The sequence below is a fragment of the Petaurus breviceps genome, unplaced genomic scaffold, assembly GCF_028583685.1.
Source record: "Petaurus breviceps papuanus isolate PSGF00001 unplaced genomic scaffold, PetGlider_PUasm1.0 90895, whole genome shotgun sequence".
In the NCBI taxonomy this organism is placed as follows: domain Eukaryota; kingdom Metazoa; phylum Chordata; class Mammalia; order Diprotodontia; family Petauridae; genus Petaurus; species Petaurus breviceps.
The window spans coordinates 37660265-37672070 of record NW_027187372.1 but is presented as its reverse complement, the minus strand read 5'-3'; the positions used below and the strand labels follow the sequence as shown (position 1 = coordinate 37672070).

Below are 11806 nucleotides of genomic sequence, written 5' to 3'. Positions count from 1 at the left end.
AGGAAGGAAGGAAGGAAGGAAGGAAGGAAGGAAGGAAGGAAGGAAGGAAGGAAGGAAGGAAGGAAGGAAGGAAGGAAATGAAGTATTCAGCCAGTATACTGGTACATAGGCTTTGGAGCAGGAACTCATATGTCCTCTAGAGTAACCTCTTCATTTTAAAAATATGGAAACCAAGGGGCGGCCAGGTAGCACAGCGAGTAAGAGCACCAGCTCCAGTGTTGAGAAGACCTGGAGATTGAATCCCGGGCTCAGACACTTAGCACCCACCCAGAAACACCTGGCCGAGTAACCTTGAGCAAGTTACTTAACCCCAATTGCTTAGGGGCGGCCAGGTGGCTCAGCGAGTAAGAGCACCGGCTCCAGTGTTGGGATGACCTGGAGATCGAATCCCGGGCTCAGACACTCAGCACCACACCCAGAAATAACTGGCCATGTAACCTTGAGCAAGTTACTTAACCCTGATTGCTTAATAAAAAAAAAAATATGGAAACCAAGATGTACAGAAAGGGAAATGATCTATCCAATGATATACAACAGGAAGTGGCAGAGCCAATAGTCTTTGTACCAGATCCTCCAAATAATGTCAAGAAGGTTGCATTTTCTAGTTAATTTTTTTTTACCTTAGTGAATATTCTTCAGTCTTCCAGTCAAAACAAAGAAATATTCTGACACAAATTGAGGTAGGACAGGGACTGTACACCACAAGTGGCTAGTAATTATATGGAATTCGTTTTATCCAAGAAGTTAGACAGATTTAAATTATGACTAAATTCAAAAGAGATTTAGTTAATTAATGGATGGCAGTGTCAAATGTGTTGCTAAAGAAAGCTAAAAGATTAGGAAGGAAGAAGACAAGAATTTATTAAGCGCCTATTATAAGCCAAGCACTGTGCTAAGCACGTTACAAACATTTAATTTATTCCTCACAATAGCTCTGGAAGTAGGTGCTATTATTATCCTCACTTCACAGTTTAGGAAATTGAGGAAGACAAATACAGAGTCAACACAGTTGGTAAGCTTCTGAGACCAGAGTTAAACTCAGGTCTTCCCAACTCCAGGCCCAGCACTCCATCCACTATATTATTCCTATAGTATAGGAAATATCCCTGATTCAACTTAATTCAGCTGAGTTAACTTCAATTTAACCAATGTTTATAAAGCACCTACTATTTAGATGGTATTCTTCCAGACCCTGCTAATAATGATATAATCACAAAAATAAAACAGTTCTGTGCCCTCTTTAAGCTTTCATTCTACTGGGAAGGATATCCCCTGTACTCAGATAAGTAAATCTCCCATAAGACTGAGTTCCTTAAGAGCAGTGACTAGGTTTTGGTTCAGTTTTTTCTTGGCTGGAAGGGAGTTGCCTATCTTTCATATTCAGTGCTTAGCACAGCATCTGTCACATAGGAGGTACTTTAACAAACACAAGTTGACTGACTAATTAAATAAAAAGTTTATAAAAGCAATAAAAACTAATTTCCAGGAGAGAATGTGAAAAATTGGAAGGGGATCAGGAAAGCCTCATGTAGATGGTCTTATCTTCCAAAGTGTTTTGAAGGAATTTAAAGATTCTTTGAGATGGAGATGAAGAGAGAGTAGATTTCAGACATGCAAATCCACCTAGCAGAGGCCTGGAGAAAAAAGACAGAATGCCATGTACAAAGAGTGAATGAAGGAGAGGGATATGAAATAAGACTGGAAAAACAGGGGGCAGGGAACAGACTGTGGAGACTTAAATATCAGGCTGCAGAGTTTGCATTCTGTCCTAGACAAGATAGGGAACAACTAAAGATTTTAGAGGAGGCAAGTGATATGGTCAAATCTGTTTAAGGAATATCAATTTGGCAGCTGTGTGAAGGATGGGTTGGAGAGGGTGGAAAGTGGAAGCAGAGAGAGCACTTGAGAGGCTAGGTTCACACAAGAAGTGACAAGGACTTGAACATAAGTGGAGGACTGTGGGTGGAAAGAAGGAAATGGATGTGAGAGAGATGCTGGGAGACGGAATCAATAAGGTGTGAGAACTAATTGGATATGGGGATGTCAGGAAAGGGGGAAGGGTCAGAAAATAATTACAAGATTTAAAAACTGGGTGACTGGAAGGACAACAGTGCCCTCAATAGGAAGGGGCAAGTTTAGAGGATCAATGGATTTGGTGGAAAATATAATAAGTTCTATGTTGAACATGAATGAATGAATGAAAAAGTTTTTGTTAAGTGCTTACTATGTGCCAAATACCATGCTAATTTATGGAGTTATTCAGCCATTTTTCAGTCATGTCTGATTCTTTGTGACCCCATTTGGGATTTTCTTGGCAGAGATACTGGAATGGTTTGCCATTTCCTTCTCCCGCTCATTTTACAGAAGAGAAAACTGAGGCAAACAGGGTTAAGTGACTTGCCCAGAGTCACATGTCTAGTAAGTGTCTGAGGCCACACTGAACTCATGAAGATGAGTCTTCCTGACTCTCGACCTGGCACCCTACTCCCTGTGCCACCTAGTTGCCCAATTCATAGAGACACAAATACAAAAAGGAGACAGTCTCTACTTTCAAGGGGTTTATATTCAAATGGGGGAGACAACTCACAAAATGGAATGGTAGCCAGGTCCAGGTATTTTAGCCTGGGGAGTCACTGGGTCAAGAAGTGGAAAAAATAGGTCAGTCCAATGATACCCCCTTTTGAAGTGGCAATGATTGTGTTGATTTAATTATACTTCTTAGGGCAAGGAGTGTAAAGGTGGGCAGGAGGATCTGCCTACAGTCACAGGAAGGAAAATGGCAAGGTTGAAGATGAGTACACAGACCCAGAAGCTGAGTGTCTTCTCCCAGGCATGGAATCTGGAAGTCTGATTTGGAGGAAGCAGACTGGGGAAGGGGGGGGGGGGATAGCTAAAACATAAGAAAGAAAAATATATTAAGTTTGAGATACTTACAGCACATCCAAAAAAAAATGTCCAGCAAATTCATAGGAGATGGGAAAACTGGAGTTTAGGAGAAAGAATGGGCCTCTTCCTTCCAATTCTCAAATCCTCTGATTGAATAAGACAATTCCAAAAGAATCATGATGGAAAATGCTATATCAAAGCATACTGTTTTCTCTTTTTTTTCCTTTCTTGTGGTTTTTTCCCTTTTGTTCTAATTCTTCTTTTACAACATGACTAATGTGGAAATATGTTTAATATGTTTGTAAATGTATAGCCTATATCAGATTGCCTGCTGTCTTGGGGAGGGGGGAGGAAAGGGAGAAAGGAGGTTGGGAGGGAGAAAAAAATTTAGAACTCAAAATCTTATCTAAGTGAATGTTGAAACCTATCTTTACATATAATTAGAAAAAATAAAATACTATTAAGTGGGGGAAAATTCTGTGATTGTGTGAGATGACGGTTGAAGCTATGAAATCTAATGAGGTCATCAAAGGAGAAAGCAAAGAAATATCCTATTTCTGAGAATGACATTAAATAATTATATCACATGATCTGGGGCTAGGAAGGACCTCCTTACTATACAGTCTAATAGCCATGCCCTTCCCCAACTAATCCTTCAGAATCTACATTCCCTGTGTGAAGTTTGCTGTTTCAAATGTAATTGTATCACATAAAACCAACTATGTGGTCCACTGGCTTATAGCCCTGGGGCAGCCCCTGATCAGCCCTTCTTTTACATAAGAGGGATCTGAGATCCCATAGAGAAAAATTGACCTGCTCAAAATCATGTAGGACAGAAATGGGTTAGTCAAATATATAGAGAGTCAAACTCTCTATCTCCTCACTCCAAATCCAGACATCTTTCCACTATACCACACTGCAACACTAAAATGAGATCTTGATGAAAGAAAAAAAATCTCATAAAACTCTACCCTAAAAAATTAACACCTATTATTAGTTATATGCGGCTTTTATTCAAGGAATATTGGGGGGAAGGAATAAAGTCTACATTCTGACAAGCATGGAATAGACAGGCCAAAAACTCTAAGAGAGCCACAACAGCCAAATGAGAAATAAGAAATAACAAGTGGCAATCAGAAATGACACGCCATTGAAAATTTCTTCTAATATATTATTGTTGCTTTTTTTTTTTGCTTTTTGGAGGGGGGAAGGTAGGGCAATTGGGGTTAAGTGACTTGCCCAAGGTCACATGACTAGTATGTGTGTGTGTGTGTGTGTGTGTGTGTGTGTGTGTTAAGTGTCTGAGGCTGGATTTGAACTCAGGCCCTCCTGACTCCAGGGCTGGTGCTCTATTCACCATGCCACCTAGCTGCCCCTATTGTTGCTTTAAAAAAAATTCACTATAACTATATTCTCAATAACTATCTCTCCCTACACATGCCAAAATAGAGCCCTTCCTTACGACAAAACCAACCTAAGGAGTAGTCTGACAGTGTATGTGATACTCTCTACATAACCCACCACTTCTCTACCAAGAAGGAAGCATCATGTTTTATTACTTGTTGAGAATTCTTTTGGAAAAAAAAACAACAACTCCAAGGAGACCATGCATCTGGAAGGAATTCATGCACAATAACAGATGCTGCAAAAAATCATTTCTATCATAAATCCCAAAGAGCCTTTCTCTCTGTATGAGTATAGAGTATATAGGTTATATGTTGGAAGGTAATGGGGGGGGGCGTGCCTCGGAGTGGGTGAGTTAACTACATTCTCCCATGGATAAGCACTAATCATTTTGATAATGACTTCTCAACTATGTAGCATGACCAGACAATATTTGATACCCAGAAAAATATTTCAATCCACTGGGAAACTTCTATTTTGCAAGGTTCCATTGAATTTATAAGAACTCCTTTTCCTTTTCAGAGAGTTCTCTCACCTATCTCTACAGCCTTATAACGTGTTACAAACAGAGATGCACCAAGGAAAATTATCCATTTCCTTTAGAAAGATGAATAAAATATGGGTAAGGAACCTGCCCAAGTTCATAAAGGGAGTTAACTGGTGGAGACAGAGCTAGAACCAAATTTTCCAGATTGCCATCCTGGGACTTTCCCATTAGACAATAACAAGTCACTTCAGGAAAACATGTAACTGACCTCCACATTCCAGTGAAGCTGTGCATTGTGCTCACACATCGGGGAAGGGCAGGAGGTTGGAGTCCATCCAGCTGCATAGCCAGGGCAGGAACACCAAAAAGGACCAAGTACTTCACATAAAAAAAGAGTACTTGGGCTAATGCTAGTCCACCTAAAAAGCAAAGAAGTTCATTAAAAACACCCCTCTATTGGCTATAATATTCTTTCTTTTTTTTAAGCAATTGGGGTTAAGTAACTTGCTCAAGGTTACACAGCCAGTTATTTCTGGGTGTGGTGTTCAGTGTCTGAGCCCGGGATTCGATCTCCAGGTCGTCCCAACACTGGAACCGGTGCTCTTACTCGCTGAGCCACCTGGCCGCCCCTAAAGCAATTGGGGTTAAGTAACTTGCTCAAGGTTACACGGCCAGGTGTTTCTGGGTGGGTGCTAAGTGTCTGAGCCCGGGATTCGATCTCCAGGTCTTCTCAACACTGGAGCTGGTGCTCTTACTTGCTGTGCTACCTGGCCGCCCCGGCTATAATATTCTAACAGAAATATACCACTGCCCCATCTCCACCTCCATTCCACCCATTACAAAAATCAAAACAAAATAACCCACCCCAACCAAAAAGCATTATCAAGCATCTCTTACTGAATCATCACTGTTGGCTCTATGAATAACCTGAGTTAGCAAATCTCAAGTACTGCAATCATCTTTATTAATGGTGTCAGGGGAAAAAACTATATCCATATTATAGATAATGTGCCTTACCATTCCTATTTCAAATGCACAAAGGAAGTTCACTCTTTTGAAAGAATTCCACTGAACCATTTTTCCTAATAAAAGGTCTTTTAAAATATAAATCATCACAGCCAAATTTTTATTTCAGCACTTTGTACATAAGGCCATTTTTAATGGCCAATTGCTATAGTTACCTCCCACACCTTTTTACTATTATATATATATAACTTGTGTTTTCTTTAAAATGTTATAAAGTCAATATATTAGTTTCAAAATCATTCTGCTTAATTTTTTTTTCTTCTGAACTTTCCTCAATAATATTCTTTTCCTTATTAAGGGAATTAATGAAAAGAAATGCAAGGGAAAGTGACCTAGCCATACCAGATATTAAATTGTATTATAAAGCAGCAATCATCAAAACTAGTTGGTACTGGTTAAGAAATACTATGGGGGATCAATGGAAGAAGTTAGGTACACAAAAGACACAATAGTCAATGACTAGATTAATCTACCATTTTACAAACCAAAAGACTCCAGTTTCTGAGATAAGAACTCACTATTTAACAAAAAATTATGGGGAAAGTGGAAAACAGTATGGCAGAAACTAGGGTTAGACCAACATCTTACATAATATACCAAGATAAAGTCAAAATGGGTACACAATTTAGATATAAAGGCTGATACTATAAGCAAACTAGGAGAGCAAGGAATAGTTTACCTGTACCGTCTATGAAGAAGGGAAGAAATTATAACCAAATAAGAGATAGAGAACACCATGAAATGCAAAATGAATGATTTTGATTACGTTAAATTGAAAAGTTTTTGCACAAAGCCAATGCAACCAAGACTAGAAGGGAAGAAGAAAGCTGGGAAATAATTTTTACAGCCAGTGTCTCGGATGAAGGCCTTATTTTAAAATATATAGAGAACCAAGTCAATTTTATAAGAATACAAGTCATTACCCAATTGATAAATGGTCAAAGGATATGAACAGTCAGTTTTCAGATGAAGAAATTTCAGCTATCTCTAGTCACATTAAAAAATGCTCTAAATCACTATTGATTAGAGAAATGCAAATCAAAACAACTCTGAGATACCACATTATACCTATCAGATTGCCTAACATGACAATTCAGGAAAATGATAAATGTTGAAGATGTAGAAAATTGGAACACTAATGCATTGTTGGTGGATTTGTGAACTGATCCAACTATTCTGGAAAGAAATTTGGAACTATGCCCAAAGGATTATGAAACTGTGCATACATATGGGATATGTGTATAGTAGAGATATTGCTGGGTCAAAAGAATACACATAGTTTAGTGACATTTTGGACTATACTTCCAAATAGCTTTCCAGAATGGCTGGACCAATTCACAGCTCCAACAACAATGCATTAGTGGGCTTATCCTCCCACAGCATTTCCAACAGCTGTCATTTTCCTTTTCTGTCATCTCGCCCAATCTGATCAGTGGGCAATGGAAATTCAGTTATTTTCATTTGAATTTATCTTATTATTAGTGACTTGTAGCATATTTCCATATGGCTGTGGAAAGCTTGGTTTTCTTATCTGCTTTATCTCAGATGATCCTCTTTATCCCTTGTTTGGTCAAGAACTCTTCCCCTATGTATTATGGCACAAAACAATATCTCCTTATTAGGAGGTTATTTTAGCATATGGTATGAGATACTGGTTTAAAACTAATTTCTTTGACAATGCCTTCCAGTTTCTCCAGTTGAATTTGTCAAATGGCTCCTAACCTCAGTAGTTGGGGGAGATTAGATTTATTTAACATGCTGTCACTATGTTCATTTGTTTCAGTATGCTGTATACCTTATCAGTTCCACTGATCACTTTTTCTATTTTCAACCAAATAGTTGTAATGCTTATTTATTTGTAACATATTTTAAGATCTGGTACTGATAAGCTCCTTCCTTCCCACTTATTTTTTTATTATTTTCCTTTAGAATCTAGACCAAGGTCAGAACAGTCAAAGTACTATAGTTTCCCAATACCCTGTAGTTTCCCTTTTTTTTCAATCTGAGATTCATGTCCCCACCCCCAAATATAGAGTACTGTAGGCTTCAGATACCTCTGGATCATCTCTGGTCCAAGTCCTAAAATATTCCAGCTTTATCTGCCTGTGCTCATTCTGCCTTCCCCAATAAAATGGTCCTGTAAGTATCTAGCTTTCTATTTGTGTTATTCTGGGATGGATGAAGACATTTATGGTAGTTTCTCTTTGGACTTCCTAATCGTTATTTGATCTAATGCTATTTTTATATCTTTGCTGGAGTAAAAATGAAAGATTTTGTCTCTTCTGTGACTTTTCCTATAGCACATCTTAACCAAAAGACCCCTTTACTTGTTGAAATAATTCCAGAGTTTTGTCATTAATAAAAAATGAAAATAATTCTATTTCTTGTCTTTATGTAAAGTTTAAAGAATTTAATATAAGTCAAGAAGTATTTATTAAGCACTTGCTGTATCACAGTAATTGAACTACATGCTAATGATACTTAAGAAATTAGTAAGTTGGGGAAAAGTCTAGATGGCAAAGTTAGAGTCAGCATTTTTATAAAGTTCTCCCAACAACAAACTAAATTGTCAGGATTGTCAGACTAATCCTGTTCTCTACAACAAACTAAAAAAAAGTGCCAAGCCTTATTCTAGTTGGAAAAGCCAATAAAAAAGTCACAATGAATAATTTTTCTCCTATTTATTTTGTACATACCTTATTTATACATATTTGTTGATATTTTTTGCAGATATCTGCCTTCCCCTCTAGATTGTGAGTTCCTGGAGGACAAAGACTATCTTTTGCCTCCTTTTGTATCCCCAGTGCTTAGTGTACTGCCTGACATACAGTTGCTGTTGTTGCTGTTGTTGTTAAGTTGCTTTCAGCTTTGTCTGACTTTTCATGACCTCATCTGGGGTTTTCTTGGCAAAGATACTGGAGTGATTTGCCATTTCCTTCTCCAGCTCATTTTACAGATAAGGAAACTGAGGCAGACAGGGTAACTTGCTCAGGGTCACACAGCTAGTAAGCGTATGAGGCCAGACTTGAACTGAGGAAGATGAGTCTTCCTGACTCCAGGTCCAACACTCTATCCACTATGCCACCTATATTAGATACTTAATTAATGTTTATTAATTGACTAAAGCAAAGATATTCATTGTCACTATTACTATTCAATACTTATTAAAAATGCTAGTTACAGCAATAAGACCAGAAAGATATTGAAAGAATAATCACAGACAATGAAGGGGAGAAACTATCCCTCATTGTAGATGATATAATGGTTGACTTAGTCCTAGAGAGTCAACTAAAAAAAACAATCAAAACAATTAACAACTTCAGCCAAAATTGAAGGATATAAAATAAACCTACACAAATTATCAGCTTTTCTACACATTACCAACAAAATCCAACAGGAAGAAAAGGAAAGGGAAACTGAATTTAGAATAACTACAATATAAAATACTTGGGAGCCTACATGCCAAGACATACACAGGAACTATGTGAATATAATTACAAAACATTCTTCATGAAAATAAAGACACATCTTAAATAATCAGAAAAATACAAATAGTTCATATGTAGCCCTGAGCCAGCATAATAAAAATGACAATACTACCTAAATTAATTTACGTATTCAGGGCCATACTAATAAAATAAATTATAGAATTAAAAAAATTTGTAATGAAATTCATCTGGAAGAACAAAAGATCCAGATATCAAGGGAATCATTTTTTTTAAAAAGGAAGGAGGCCTAAAAGTATCAGATCTCAAACTATGCTACAAAGCTATAATCATCAAAATAATTGGTACTGAGCAAGAAATAGATTGATCAATGAAATAGGTTAGATATACAATACCCAGAAGCAAATGAGCTCAGTAACCTAGTATTTGATAAACCCAAAGATCCTAGCTATTAAGGCAAGAGCTCACTTGGGGATAAAAACTATAGGGAAAATTGGAAAGTCGTTTGACATTAATTAAGCATGAACCAACACTTCACATCAAATAACAAGGGCATGTTCAAAGTAATTTCAAGTAAGCTCAAAATATGTACATGATTTAGACATACAGAGTGATATCATAAGCAAATTAGTGGAATATGGAAGAAATTACCTATCAGATCTATGGTTAAGGGAAGAGTTTATGACCAAACAAGAGATACTGAGGTTCACAGGAAGTAAAATGGATAATCCTGATTACATAAAATTTAAGTTTTTACACAAACAAAACCAATGCCCCTAAAACTGGGGGGCGGGGAGCAGTAATCTGGGGGAAAATCTTTGTAGCAAGTTTATCTGATAAAGGTATCATTTCTAAAATACATAGGAAAATGAGTCACACGAGAACAATAATCATTCCCCAAATTACAAAGTCAAAGGATATGAATAGACAGTTTTTACAGGAAGAAATTAAAACTATCAATAGCAATATGAGAAAATGCTCTAAATCACTAATAATTAGAAAAACTGTACATTCAAACAACTCTGAGATCTCTCCTCACACCTTTGGCTAATGTCAAAAAAAGGAGTTAGGTGCTATTATTATCCCCATTTTACAAATGAAAAAACTGAGGTGGACAGAGGTTGTATCTTGCCCATGGTCACCCAGCTATGAAGCATCTGAGTCTGAACTCGGGTCTTTGTGAAGCCACATCCAGTGCTTTACCTATCATTCCCTTAGTTGCCTTTTGGTGATGACAGCAAGGTAGCCAAGGTACTGCTGAAAAGTCCCCTAAAAAGCAGCCACAGCAGAAGGGATGGGGAAAAGTACAGAAGAAAGGCTGCAAGCAAGGACTTACTGAGACCAAGACTTGAGGTATAAAGCAGTTCTTTTTGAGCGCAGTCTTCCTGCCTGATTATCATTACAATTCTAAATGTTACAAGACAGAAAATAACAGCAAGTATTAACCATACAACAAATGAATAGAAGTTCAGTGTATGCAGAAAAGGCAGTCAGATCCTCTTGTCTTTTCTGCCACAACTATAGGTTAAAATCCTGTCTTGCAAAGTTACTTTCAATCCAAAAAACAACAACAAAAATGTTGGTCAAGTGAAAAGTGACATCAGTCATGTGCCCACATGCCTGGAATGCTCTCCCTCTTCACTTCCACCACTGGGAATACCTAACTCCCTTTAAGGGTTAACTCAAATGCCCCATCCTACAAGAGGCCTTTCCTAATTCTGTCTGTTGTTAGAGTTCGTCTTCCTATCAGGCTGGAAATTTCTATTTTTATTTAACTGAGTACACGTCTTATCCCTTTCTTGCCCCATCACACCAACCTCCAACTCCCCCCCCCCCCATGGACTATAAGGGCCTTAAGGACAGTAACAGCATCATTTGGGGAGGTTTTGTAAGCCCAAAGTCAAGCATAGTGATTAGTACGTGGTCCTTTTACTAAAAACATATTCCAGCACTCCAATATAAACATCCAAGATTGTTCAGTAAAAATGAAAGTGGATAAAAGTCACCTGAAAGAAAGTGAAGAGCAGTTAGCAAGGTGGTTTCCTAGCATCTTAAGAGATTCCCCAATGAAGTCCTAAAAACATATTTTTCTTGAACAAAGGTCTCATGGCTGGCTTCCAGATTAATACACTTAGGGCAAGGTTAACCTCAATTGCCCCAAATCTGCAGCACTGCTTTCTTTCTGATAATAGTCTTGGTTGGTATTGAGAGGAGGGGGGAGGGAGAGGGAGAATGTAGCAGCAAGCACCCCAAGGGTCCTCAGGGTTTGCAGCTACCACAAGTTCTTGGATCTGCTTTGTTAAATGAAAGCAACTCAAAATGGGTTAACAAGCTTACTTTAATCAGTCAGACGTATATCGTTTACCTTGTTCAGGAGAAAAAGGTCAGCACCCCGAACTTCAAAGCATACAGGCAGAATTATCAAGACAGAAACAGATCAAGTAGACAGATTTCCAAACTGTCCAACCATTACATCCATACCCAGTCAACATCTGGGTTTTTCAAAGCCAGGGGACTCTCAACAACGGCTTCCCAGAATTCAGATCAAATCACAGAA

General features: G+C 37.9%; 1 protein-coding gene across 1 annotated transcript in view; it reads right to left on the bottom strand.

Annotated features, from left to right (window-relative positions):
• Positions 1 to 4830: 4830 nt before the first annotated feature.
• HHAT (hedgehog acyltransferase) overlaps positions 4831 to 11806 on the bottom strand; it is a 192236-nt gene continuing 185260 nt past the window's right edge. The window contains exon 8 of the mRNA XM_069074787.1: positions 4831 to 5196. Coding sequence (XP_068930888.1) covers positions 4877 to 5196 — 320 coding nt within the window. The 3' untranslated portion in view covers positions 4831 to 4876. The remainder of the gene's footprint in view (positions 5197 to 11806) is intronic.